This window comes from Punica granatum, chromosome 4, assembly GCF_007655135.1.
Source record: "Punica granatum isolate Tunisia-2019 chromosome 4, ASM765513v2, whole genome shotgun sequence".
Taxonomy (NCBI): domain Eukaryota; kingdom Viridiplantae; phylum Streptophyta; class Magnoliopsida; order Myrtales; family Lythraceae; genus Punica; species Punica granatum.
The window spans coordinates 38,631,346-38,643,940 of record NC_045130.1 but is presented as its reverse complement, the minus strand read 5'-3'; the positions used below and the strand labels follow the sequence as shown (position 1 = coordinate 38,643,940).

The window sequence follows — 12,595 nt, the reverse complement described above, 5'->3', positions numbered from 1 at the left end:
GGTTTAACAAAGAACTAATGGGGATAACCAGTGTACCAGAGACTGATCCAAGATAAATGCATGTGAATGAGCCGGATGGCGGAAAATGATTGAGCAAAAAGATCCGTTCCAACCTGCATAATTATTCTCACGGGGCTGACCAGCCTTAACAAGGACCTCTAGATCAACTTGTCCGAAAGATAACAGTCCAAGAGCAAGTCCTGAAGTGATGCCTGCGAAAGAGACCAACACCAGACATATAGCCAGGAATACCCAGAACTCGGGCGAGCAGCAGGGCACATCAATATTTTCTCTCAATCTCATTTTCGGTCGAAAAATCCCCCACAGGGTTGAGATATTAGATATCAAGAGGTGCCTGATTATAAGTGAGGCCCAGTAGCTTAATGGACTAATTGAAGTGTCCAATAATTTAAAGAGGCAACTGCTCAGCAAGTTACAAGAAACCAGGAGTGGTTGAGTAGATTCGATGCATATAATTAAGGAAACAAGTAATCAATCCTTATTGGACACTGAAAATTATTTTTTGAATGTCATATGAAAATTTCTTTTTTTACATTGAAAATTTTACATAATAAAAATAATTGCACATCGAGGAAAGGATATAATATAGAGAGACACGCTTTCACACGTAAACTAGTTAAAAGTTTCATATTCGATTCTTATTAATGAAATTATCTATGTTTTTATTTAATTTTTTATTTTTCTTATACTTTATTGAATAAAAAAAATACACATTACTTGCACCTATTTTATTTATTTTATACCATCTAAGTACCATATGGATCAAATTTCCTCTCTATGCAGAATAACCGAAAACAAAGTATCTCCTAGCGTCTTCTATAAACTCTCACAAGGATAGACCATTTTTTCGATTACAGAATACGTTAATCAGCCTAATTTAAAGAAATGAAAAAACTAAATAGGTGAATACAAGCAGAGCAATTAATGAAAATTAAACCAAAATCTCTTGATTTCTGAAAAATATATAGCGCGTGTCACTATAATATGTCTCTTTTCTCAAAACATCCTTATTAAATCTTTCTTTAAATGAACTAACTCTTGCAATGAAATGGGGGGTCCCACGTGTCTCTTACTTTCTTTTTTTCATTTTCAAATTTTTTTACAAACTTATGCATCTCTTCTTTTAATTTATTTTTACATCCTCTAAAATTATTCCAAAATCAACATGTCTTAGTTATTTATATGATGAATTAAGATTGGTCACAACCGTAAAAGCTACGCATTTTTCTCTCAAAATAATATTGAATGCAACTTTTTTTATTATCAAATTAGTGGAGGCAGGAGAATGAAACAATGAAATGAGTGCTATAGAGTATCAAAATATTTTCTCAGTTGTGATATCTCAAGATCTAACCGATCCCTTAATCCTTTCTTCGGTCAATTCTTTTTTAAAAAATTATTATTATTATTATTATTATTAAATAATTCTCTATATTATTTTAAACAATGTCATAATTATAAATTTATAATATCTCAACTAATCACTCTTGGAAACATGTAATAAAATAAATTCAGATAATTTCATTAAATTTAGGGAAAATATTGATTTTCGTCGCGCAACCTTTTTTTCTTATATACTTTTGTCCTAAACTATTTTTAGGATTAAATATTGTTTCCAACCTTTGTTGATTAGTTTGCTTTTGGTTCCGCAGTTATATATGTGGCTTTCGTTTGAGTTAAAAATAATTATTTTTTTAGGAAAATAGAACTTCAAAAATGGGAAGGCGAGAGGATATGGTGGCATTGCCGGCAACCACCACCGCCCTAGTGGTCCCATAAGCCACCAACAACCTCGGACAGGGGCACGGACGGACATATGTATAGCACTTGATTTCCAAAAATTAAAGAAAATTATTAGAAATCACAACTATTTTCTAAAATTTGGTCAATTTTTTTGTATACTCAAAATAAATATGGTATAAAATAAAATTCCAGGGCCAGTCTTTTCCCACTCTCAATTTCTCGATGTCGGAGAAAAAATAACATCTAGGTTTCATATACAAAAACTATCCCTCAATTCTCTTTTTTAAACTTGAACTTATTATTTATTTATTTATTTTACCACAAACCTATTATTCATTAGAAAATAATAAATTGTGTATTTGGAAACTCTTCCTAAGTTCCTAGTCTCAAATCTCGCAACTCCATATCTCATGTTTCTCTGTAGCTAAGTGTTGTCGTCTCACCTCTCAATTACAGGTTTTGTGTCCTCCATCTAAATTTTTACCACTAAAACATCCCATCTCTTATAAAATCATTTGACCCAAAGAATGTTCTTTATTATTATTATTATTATTATTATTACTACTACGCCAAATGGCTCATGGTTTTACGTATTTTGTCAAATCTATCATATGTTTTTTTTTGTCAGATATATCCTATGATTTACATTTTGCTCGAAATCTATCATGCCGTTTTTGTTGTCCATTAATGAAACGTTAGTAGGCTCCAAATCTATCCCATGGTTTCAATTTTGCCACAAGTCTATCATATGATTTTAATTATTTCCTTAAAACTATCCCATCATTTTAATTTTTTCTCAAATCTATTTAGGATAAAAGGGGTTACTGTAACAAAATCGTTAGACGTTGACGGAGATATAACGGCGGGATAGATTTGAAGCAAAATGTAAACCATGAGATATAACTGACAAAAAAAAGAAGTATGAGATAGATTTGACAAAATGTGTAAACCATGAACCATTTGAGGTAAAAATCCCTTATTATTATTATTATTATTATTATTATTATTATTTGCATTTACCTTGCATTATATTCAATTTTTGAGTTTTTTAAATGCATGAGAAATTTAAATTAAATTTCATATACAAATAAGAAATTTAGAAATAAATAATTATCTAATTTACTTATTTTCGAAATATTTATTAATTATTATTAATGATGAGCTGTATTCAAAGATCGAAATAGGAAATGTCTAAAAGGAAATTTAAGATGCTTTCAATATTACTTCAAAATATTCAATTAATATTATGAGTTTTATATGTTAATATGAAAGGTTAATTATATTATTAAAATAATACGTTACTAGTTTTATAGTTGAAGACGGCGCTGCACCCCCTGATCCATTGGGTCTTGGTTTCGCCACTGGACGAGGGAAAGGTCGCACCAAGCAAGGCCCCTAAAGAATTTTAATGCATGCTTTCAAGAATACTAAATGAAGAATTACACTATTTATCAAACAATTTTCAAGGTTTAAAAATAAATTTTATTTTGGAAATATTTTGAAAATTCACGATTGATTTGTAGCCTATACTAAGCATTAAATCTCAGCATCAATCATGTTTATTTCAAAAATTAACTGTAAATTTAGAACTTATGAAATATGAATAAGTTCAGAATTTTCCAATACAGAAAAAATGTGTAAATCTTTTAAGTTTAAATTAGTATTTTCGCAATACTTTAAGAAAATTGTAAAAAAAAAAATTAGAGAAAGAAATAAGATAAGACCCGAAATAAAGTGGGGGCGTTTCGCTAGTTTTATTCTATTTCTTTAGTTCCTATAACTTGGGGAGGCTGTATCTGCGTATGTTTGGTTGACTCCAACGATCCCCAGGAAGAGCCTCCACTGCATTTGCTCCTATATATGATCTTCAACAGATTACATATGAAAATTGACATAATTGTTTGTAAAATCGAATATTTAATGAGGAGTTGTTCGACGGCTGTTAAAGTAAATTTTATATATTCATCGAGCTTCGAAACTCAAAAAGGTGTCGTGGCTTTGGTTTTTCTGTTAGTCGTCGGGAGGGTGAATCGCTCAGTATGACGAAATGTCAACTAAGTGAGGGCACAGCCGATCCAAACGTTTCGTCTAGAATATTCCCATGCATTTGGCTTTACGTTCTGTTCTGAATATCTATATATACATACTGCCTGTCTATATGTATATTATCAATGCTATTATTCAAAGGATTTTTTAAAAAAGCTATTATTAAAAGGGTTCAAAGGAAAAAAAAATGTTATTATTGATACTCTCTTTGATCTCACTTTTCATTTCTTAAATTATCCCAAGATACAATAACATCCATCATAAAAATTGTAACATTAAATAAAAGTTATAATTAGTCTACCAAAAAAATAAAAGTTATAATTATAGTTATATGATAAATGACTATCTACTCATTAATATTTTCACTTTTTTCTCTCTCTTTTTCTCTATCTCTATTAATTCGTCGTTCTTTTTTCGACTTTTTTCACAATTTATTTTCCTTAGTTAACGTAGAAAATGTTATACGACGACAATATTCTGATTTGAAAGTCAAACTTCAAGCCTTACATATAAATGAAAATGTGTTGCATTTGAATATATATACATTATTACGTAAGTATTTATATTTTATACTAGTAATTCATTTATACTTTTCACATGTAACACTTGCACGAGTCAAATTTAGCATTAATAAATGATGACAAATCTTGACTAATCGTTTCTGATTTCCTGCCAAATGCAGCAGCAACGTATTGCATTGATGACATCAAACTGCATGCACGTGGATTTTTTTTTCTCTTTTAAATCTTGGTAATAACTAATGAGTTCTGACTAATACAGTTCGAGCCGAGTTAACCCATTAAAGGAGAAAGTTCTCCCACTATGAAAATTTTTCGTCATTTAATTGAAACAAACATTGAATCATTTAAATCAATTCACACATATTGCATGCACACGAATACTACACATAACTGAACCAATCGGCCTACTCAAGCGTGCATTGTGACCAATCCCTTTTTCTTTTTAACATCAATATTTTATTTGAGAATTTTTTTTTATCTCAGTGTCATCATAATCGGTCCGTATGCTGAACTAGAATAAGCGTGGGTTCACGGGTTTATAGATCTAACCAATAATTCAATGAATCCGACTGCATATTTATATTATTAAAAATAACCATGATAAGCACGGTTATAATATGTCAATATCAGAGAAATACAATATTAATAAAAGAAAATATTCCATCTAATACTTTTCTTTCCAAAATAAATATATATAGACGTTCTTTTTTTTTCCCTCAACAATCAATGAATGTCCATTGATGACAAAACCGGGTATAGGGAAAAATATCAAAGAAGGTACATTATAGGGACAAGAAAAACTACAGCAGATTCACTGGAATTTTTGCAAAAAAAAAAAAATACATGTGATTGAAGCACATCAAATAATTATAAATATAATTATAAAGATCATTCCAGTTGTTGTAATCCATTTTCAACCCCTTAAGACTACACTCTATATGGATCCCAGTGAAAATCAGGAAACAAAGCATAGCGTAATCCTATAGAGCTGTTACTGTTGTGAAAATAAAGAAGCAAAATCAAGAGAAGTCTTGGACAGGTATTTGAGGGATCAAATCCCACTCAATCTATAATTTTGTACATTTAAAAAAATTTCAAAAAAATAAAGAACCAGAAAACCCATAAAACCGGTCTATTATAAAGGGATTTTGCTTAAAACGCGTCTGGTTTAAAGGGCTCACCGGCTCAAATATACAAGTTGGGTCTATGGACCTAATTTCTTTTCGGTTACAAGGAGTGTCGCGAGTGTTCAGTAGCTTGATAACTCGTTTCTGCTTCCCGAGAAATTTGCGCAAGTGAAACTTCAACACATTTAAATGATAGGCAGCTAGGCTGATTTCGTGGAAAAAAAATTAGTCTGTCAGTCAATATTTTCACAACTATTAGCGATCCAGGTGAACTGTTTTCTGGAAGAGAACACTAACGGTCACTTTATAAAATTACAAATCAAAAGCTTAGGAGAACAAAGGAGTTGGGTCGATGAAGAGCTTGAATCCACTGGATGGAGGCCTGTCCAGCAAATGCATACTCATCAAAGGTCATATTGCACAATGTAAATGTTACTCAGTATTAGAGAAAACTACTGCTAATTAAATTTAGTCAATTTTAAGATGGAGATAAATAGATTCACATACGTTGCGGCCGTGAGGTAACGGTGACTTCGTGATGGAAGGACTGGTTGGAGGAGTGTCGAAAGTCGGGGTAACATTGATGAGATTCTTGTTCTTCTCTGAGCTTCTTCAAAAATCTTAAACCTTGACTTTTGTTTCTGGTTTTCCGGCAAATGCAAGCCGCAAGGCATTTGCATATGTCCAGCAGATGTTACCAAACGAGGACTAGCTAGCCAGTCATCTGTCCATGCATACATGTAAATATAACTCGCAAATACTCGGAGTAAATTAGAAGCAAAAGTTTAGTATGAATTATTTTGCTTAGATGCTGAGGTTCATGCCTCACTCACTCAAAGGTGAATCCGACCCTTTATGCAAAATGTCTTGCCGAGCTTACTAGATACACACTGGAGGTCGGGAAACGTGGTTACGTGCTCGTGCTCACACAACTCTCTTTCTAGCTAACTGATGGTTGTTATTTCGAGGATCAGAATAATAACAATCGGCTTTTCCGTAGAGGTACTCTTTTATCTTCCAGGATTCAATATCCATATCTGACCAATTACAGTTTAAGATTCACTTTTAAGTTTCTATCGTCTCTTCCCCCTCTATCATAAGCATTTCATGAAGTGGAAATAGGTGAAAGAATTTCTCCCAAAGGAGATGAAAGCGTGAGATAAAAGTCTGTAACTGTATCTAGCCTTCGATCAAACACCGGCCATAGATGGGCAAGAAAGGGTTTATGCAGTTACACTACGAATCAAGAGATTTCATATTCGATTCTCAATAGTAGAAATTTTTGTATCATTTTTTTTAATCCTTTTATTAGATACATGAGCATTTCTTATAACCAGAAAAAAATAAAGGTGGACAAGGCAATGCGTCGTCTCCATAATTGACGATTCTCTATTTACTAGGCCCGTTAGCCCAACCATACAAGTACCTGACTTGCATCGAGGCCCAAATATGAGAACTGTTGGGCCTTGGATTTAGCATAGAAGGGCCCAAATACGAAAACAATTTGCCGATCGCGCCATTCTTTTAAAAACAATATTATACAAAATTCGAATAGACATTTTCCCGCAGCAAAACCAAAAATCCAGTTGCGCGTTCGCTACGCTTCGAGCTCTCTCAAGTCTCTCACGGTGCCAATATCCGTTCCGATTGCGAAATCCTGATATTATCTAGCTGCAAATGCTCTGATAAATCGCCAGCAGCCAAGATTATTCCCGTTTTGGAAGCAAAAGATCTTCATCGGTCAGCAATGGACGACGTCGATAGGTTATTTGAGTGCTTCAAGTGCGGCATCTCTCCTCCTCGTAAGCTCCTGAAAGTGAAACTCTCTGCAATGGAGAAGTTCAGAAGACGTGCTCTGAGTTTCGTAAACTCGATCGTTTATTTTCTGATGATGAATTGGTTATACTGGCTTTCGTTTGACTGCTAAGATTTCGTGTGGACGGCATGTGATTTTCGTTTTAATTGTAGAGCTTTGTTTTGTAATGACTTGTGGAAATTGCATGAGCTCGGCACCCTGAGATGTCAGAGTGTCCTTGCACTGAAGACGGTAAGATGTAATGGTTAGAGCTAGAACTAGAATGTGTTGATGTTCGTGATGTCTTCGTTCTAATAGCTGCCTTCAGAAAATGCCGAGAAGTATGATTAGACTTACAGAGCCTTCGTGTTTGTGTTTAATCCTAGAGCTTTGTTCTGTACTGACTGGTGGAAGATACACGAACTCGGTTTCCTGAGGTGTCATATTCAAATTAGAGTCTGTGTTGTTCATATGCCTTCGGAAAATGCTTAGACGTAATGATTGGAGTTGGAGTGCCTTGATGTTCGTGATGTGCTGTTCTAATTACTGCCTTCAGGAAATGCCAACATGCGTGATTAGAGTTACATCGGCTTCATGTTTGCAGTTTCTTGAGTTTCCTCGTCTCAAGCTATATGGAATCTACATTTAATTAGTCTGATATTACCTTATTCAGAATCAGCCATGAGAGAAAGGAAGAGATTCAAAGGGGGATCAAAGCAGGAGAGTCCCTTGAATGGGATTACTTCTTGTTCAACTCCCGGATCAGCCGAACAAAGGCATAGAGATGCGAGAGATCTACAACATTCTACAGAGAGAGTATACGATCTCTTGCTTATCTTTCAGCTTGGAAGTGCCACTTTCTATGCCTCAGTAGTCATGTAATGCACTGATTTATTCTCCTTAACTTTCAGATTGGCTCGATGTCAATAAAGGCAAAGAAGTCTGCGCAAGGGATACAATTCTCCCCAGTTGTGTTTTATGGGTCTCCAAATGGCGTGCCTCCTAAAAGACCCTCTAGTTTGCTGCGGTTGTTACAAGAGATACATGTTGATCTTTCTGAGCAACAGAAATTGGAGCAAAGGTACTTATGCCATGCTAAAGCTTCTGTAGTTTGATCTGACCTATTCCTTTAAGACTTTGATATTTCTTCGTGTCGTGGTTCGTGTTGTGAGAAAGCTTCTTTTCTAACTTCAGTTATATATTCTCTTCCTATTGCTTCCTTGGATGGATTGGCCTTAATAACTTTCTCCTACAACTAGCATTTGGACAATCTGATATTAATGCTGCGGTCTTCTCTCTTTTCCCAGGGATGAGATATGGGCAACATTTCCGAGACAGGATGAAGCTATCAAGTTTGCTAATTGCCATCCACAGGTTCACATTTTCTGTTACCAAGACCATTTCAATGGACAAAGAAGGTTCCTGGTTTGCTCCTACAAGGTGTTCTGGAAAAGGTGGTTTCTCTTACATGATCAATCTCTTTGCTCTTCAGATTAATCATTTTTCATCTTATAATCACAGTATATGTAGTTTTAATGATTTTTTATCAGGTATGCTAGTATGGATCCAGTGTTACGTCACCATTATGAAGTTATTCAAGAGGTGAGAGCATCTACACTTTAACTTTTTGCAGTTATGCTAGATCCAACTAGTGCTAATTTTGGGATTTAAATTTGCTAACAATGCTTCTGCTTTCATTTCCAGGGAGTGCCTTGTCATTTGTACTTTGATTTGGAGTACAGTAAGAAAGAGAATCCTGAGAAAAAGGGGGATGAGATGGTAGAGCTTTTGATATCAGTTGTTTTAAAGGTGTTAAATGACAAGTACTCTATCCAAGGAAATCAGGAATGGGTCATAGAGCTTGATTCCTCGACTGAAGGTATGGTGTATTCTTAGGCTAAAGAAATTTTAAGTTTTTCAACTGTGATATATGGTAGTCTTCCAGGACAAACACAAGCACTAATGTGGACACATGATGCTCTATTTTGTGCTTCTGTCTTCAGTTTAGATATTTCATCTAGGTGTCAGCCGTACAACTGTCTCTGCTCACATGGCGGACCTGGCGTGAGCTAGGTCTGGTCTCTGGAGTAACTGAAAGAACATTGTTGGCAGTCAACACTGCAATTATACTGATTGACCTTAGGAGGTTCACATTGTAAAGCCATATAGAATTTCGCTACTTTTTCCCTAGTTCCTTCTGAACGAGGTCAAAATTCGCCATCTGAATCTTCTTTTTATAGAAGAATGGCTGTCAGTATTAATATGCCTATATAAGTGAAGAACTCCTCGATATTGGAGGGCAATCACCAGAGGGAGTTCATTTGTTACAATTGAATTGTGTATTCCTGTTTATGAATTATAGACTTATGACGCAACTTTTTTTGGTTAGGTTTTTTTTGGTATAAATAACAGTAGTATCTATACACAGAAAAGTTTTCCCGCCATCTTGTCATACGCATTCCGAAGTTGGCTTTTAAGGACAACTCTCATGTTGGCGCTTTTGTTACAGAGGTATGCTCTGGTGAGAATTAGTTTTCAGTATTTTCAGTCTTGTCTTTCATAACTATGAAAACTGCTTTATTTTCTCTCGATTTTGTTTGATACAATTCTCCATTAAGCAGCTGACTAAATATCTTAACCATTGTGTTGTGATTACTTGTAAGGTATGCTCTTGGATTTCAACTGCGAAGGAGTATGATCAGATATATGAAAAACTATACATCAAAAAAGATTCAAGCCCCTCGGTATCCACAACCCCTATATTTGTGGACACTGCTGTCTACTCTAGAAACCGTTGCTTTCGGTTGGCTTTATCATCAAAAGCAGGGAAGTCTGCTTTCCTTCTCCCTACGAAGCGTTTTAAATGTACGGGCATGGTAAGTTCTTGCAGGATGCTGCAGATAATTCTCTATTTTAAGATGAAGGGTCAAATTTTGTCGAACTTTCAATTACTGGTTGCGTTACATTGATTTATTTGGTTCTTAATAAATCTCTTGCATGTTACAGAGTGAAGAAAATACGTTCATGGCCTCCCTAATCTGCAACATGGACTCTGATTGCGAGAAGCTCTTGGTTTGCAAGGCGGAGCTGGATTGTGCAAAGACGCTCAGATTTGATACAGAGGTCGTTACATCAATTGAATAAGTCATCAAACTATAAGCCAGTTCAGTTCACTCCTTTTATGAGTTTACTTGTTTTGTTCTTGACAATGGAATTTTCCTCCAGCAGATCAATGGCAATTTCAGAAATCAGTATCGTTTATCACAAGAATTTGATTTGAATGTCTCCACTAGCAATGCATCAGTAGCCTATTTGATGGGAAAGTCCCCATTCTCAGCATTGGACAAATTCATAGAATCTGTGGCCTCCATTGGAACAGTATCAGGTACTGGTTTAATTTCTTTTAACCGCGTAAAGTGTGTTTTCTGCCTGTTTGACTGAGAAACTCGGTGATTATTGGATGATAAACTATTTCCTGTAAGTTTGTCCTTCAAATTTTTATTGATTCTTATGTCTCTGTGTTTACATATGCTGTGTTGGTAGGCCAAGTACGAAGCTGGTACTGGTTCTCAGAGCATGGGCTCATGGTCTATAGTATGTCCAGAAATAGATTCTGTGAGCGAATAGGCAGAGAGCATAAGAGCAATCACAGTATGTCACCCATTGGGAATTCCTGCTTCTTTTATTTATAGAAGTTTTGGTATATTTAAACCGTGACAGATGATCTGATTTCTCCCTTAATTTCACTGAGTGCAGTCATTTATGTTGTTGACCTGTACACGGCTGCATATTATCAGAAATGTCATGATCCTGATTGCAGAGGTATGGAACATATAATTCAACAATCACAAACCCTTTTCATGTGACTAACTGGAGTCGGTGTATTCCCAGGTTACCGGTCTCCCCTAAGACCAGTCCCAGAAGATGCCATTCCCGATCTTTCAGTTTTCTTTGATTCACGGCATATTAGCAACCCTGCCAATTCGACTGAAGATTCGCTTCCCTGTAATGAAAGTACCATCGAGAGCTCTCCTCTAGATTCTTGGTGGCTGGAAGCAGTAAGAGTTGCCAATGATATCGAAACGCAACACCAGATCTTCGAACTTGGAAAGAAGGCTAGTTAATCTGCTCCTGCTCTTTACACGCATCACTTGCTGCAATCTCGTTACTGTTTTCTTAAAGACATGGGATTGCAAATGATTCATTCGCATCAAAGTTTATCGTACTGTTGGCTTTCCGTATCTTTTCCTAAAACACAATTTTCCTGTAAGGCGAAACTACGTTTAGGCATTCCTCTCTCAAACCAAGTTTTCCTATATTCGTCTACATGAATTTCCTAGGATATGCAATGTAGAACCAGGTCTAGTATTTGTTTTGCGTATAATTTTTCCAGAGAAGGTGCCGATCAGGTTATTTTCATCAGGAGAAAAAAATGGGGGCCAAATATTTTTCAAAGTAGTTTTCGTCTTTAATGATAGTACATGTGTTGTACTTCATCTTTGACGTGCATCGTGCAGGAAAGCAGTAACGAGGATGACAATGCAGATCGGTGGACAGCCTTAGAAAGTACCGCAGGCTAGTTCAAATTAAAGCATGCTCTGGGAAGAAATGGGTTGGTTCTTCCGCTGCAACCAAAGCCGAGAGTATCCATGTTCCACTCGACAACAACTTGAGTGACAGCTTCTTATTTATTGGCTGAACAAAGTGAGCCGATATTTAGGATACCGAATGAATTGCGGCAGCGTTATTATTATTGCAGGTTTGCCTTGTCAGGAAATGCCATCAATGAAATTATTGAGTTTCGGGGGATATACCAGTTCCCCCCTTATTCCTGCTGTGGCTGTGGCTGTGGCCTCAGCGTGACTTCAACTTGCTCACTCACTGGTAGGATTGACAATAAATTCTGTAAAAAGGAGAACTCATTGCACGTCGTCTTTTTCATTGAAGCAATAAGATGCAGATGTGCCACGTGGCTATCATTTCACACAGGCCGAAGAGATGTTATTCTTTGACAGCATGACAGTTCACTTCGGGATACGTTGGTTGGGACAATATAATCTTCCGTAGTCCTTTGCATGATCGATTTAGCGTCCTTGTCAGCCTATTTGCCTTTTTTTTCGAGGTTTCTGTTGTAAATAAAAAGATGCGCAGAAGCTCTATTTCTCGGTAATCTTCCTCAGATTTTTATTAGGAATTCTCTTTTTTCCTTTATTTTCCTCGACCACGTCTCAGACAGTACCCAGAGTGCAAGGAGAGGGAGAGGGTGGTAAAGGTCTTCGATCTGGCCGCCGCCTCCACCTCCACCTCCACCTCCACCTCCCGAGCAACGTCATCATCAATGA

The 12,595-nt window shown here is 35.8% G+C and overlaps 1 protein-coding gene across 1 annotated transcript; it reads left to right on the top strand.

The window, feature by feature from the left end:
- Positions 1 to 6,907: 6,907 nt before the first annotated feature.
- LOC116204408 (DNA-directed primase/polymerase protein) lies at positions 6,908 to 12,423 on the top strand. The gene is made up of 15 exons (XM_031536480.1): positions 6,908 to 6,916; positions 7,014 to 7,260; positions 7,927 to 8,069; positions 8,165 to 8,334; positions 8,561 to 8,707; positions 8,804 to 8,855; positions 8,958 to 9,132; positions 9,682 to 9,764; positions 9,917 to 10,129; positions 10,260 to 10,376; positions 10,482 to 10,638; positions 10,797 to 10,904; positions 11,010 to 11,075; positions 11,145 to 11,368; positions 11,771 to 12,423. Exons 1-15 carry the CDS (start codon positions 6,908 to 6,910, stop codon positions 11,831 to 11,833), a joined length of 1,974 nt encoding a protein of 657 aa, XP_031392340.1. The 3' UTR covers positions 11,834 to 12,423.
- The last annotated feature ends 172 nt before the right edge of the window (positions 12,424 to 12,595 follow it).

What these genes read in the sequence shown, in the direction of transcription:
- LOC116204408 (XM_031536480.1), top strand. An exon ending in TACAACATTCTACAGAGAGA is followed by an intron (nt 8,070 to 8,164) that starts GTATACGATCTC and finishes CTTAACTTTCAG; the next exon opens with ATTGGCTCGATGTCAATAAA. An exon ending in TTGGCGCTTTTGTTACAGAG is followed by an intron (nt 9,765 to 9,916) that starts GTATGCTCTGGT and finishes ATTACTTGTAAG; the next exon opens with GTATGCTCTTGGATTTCAAC.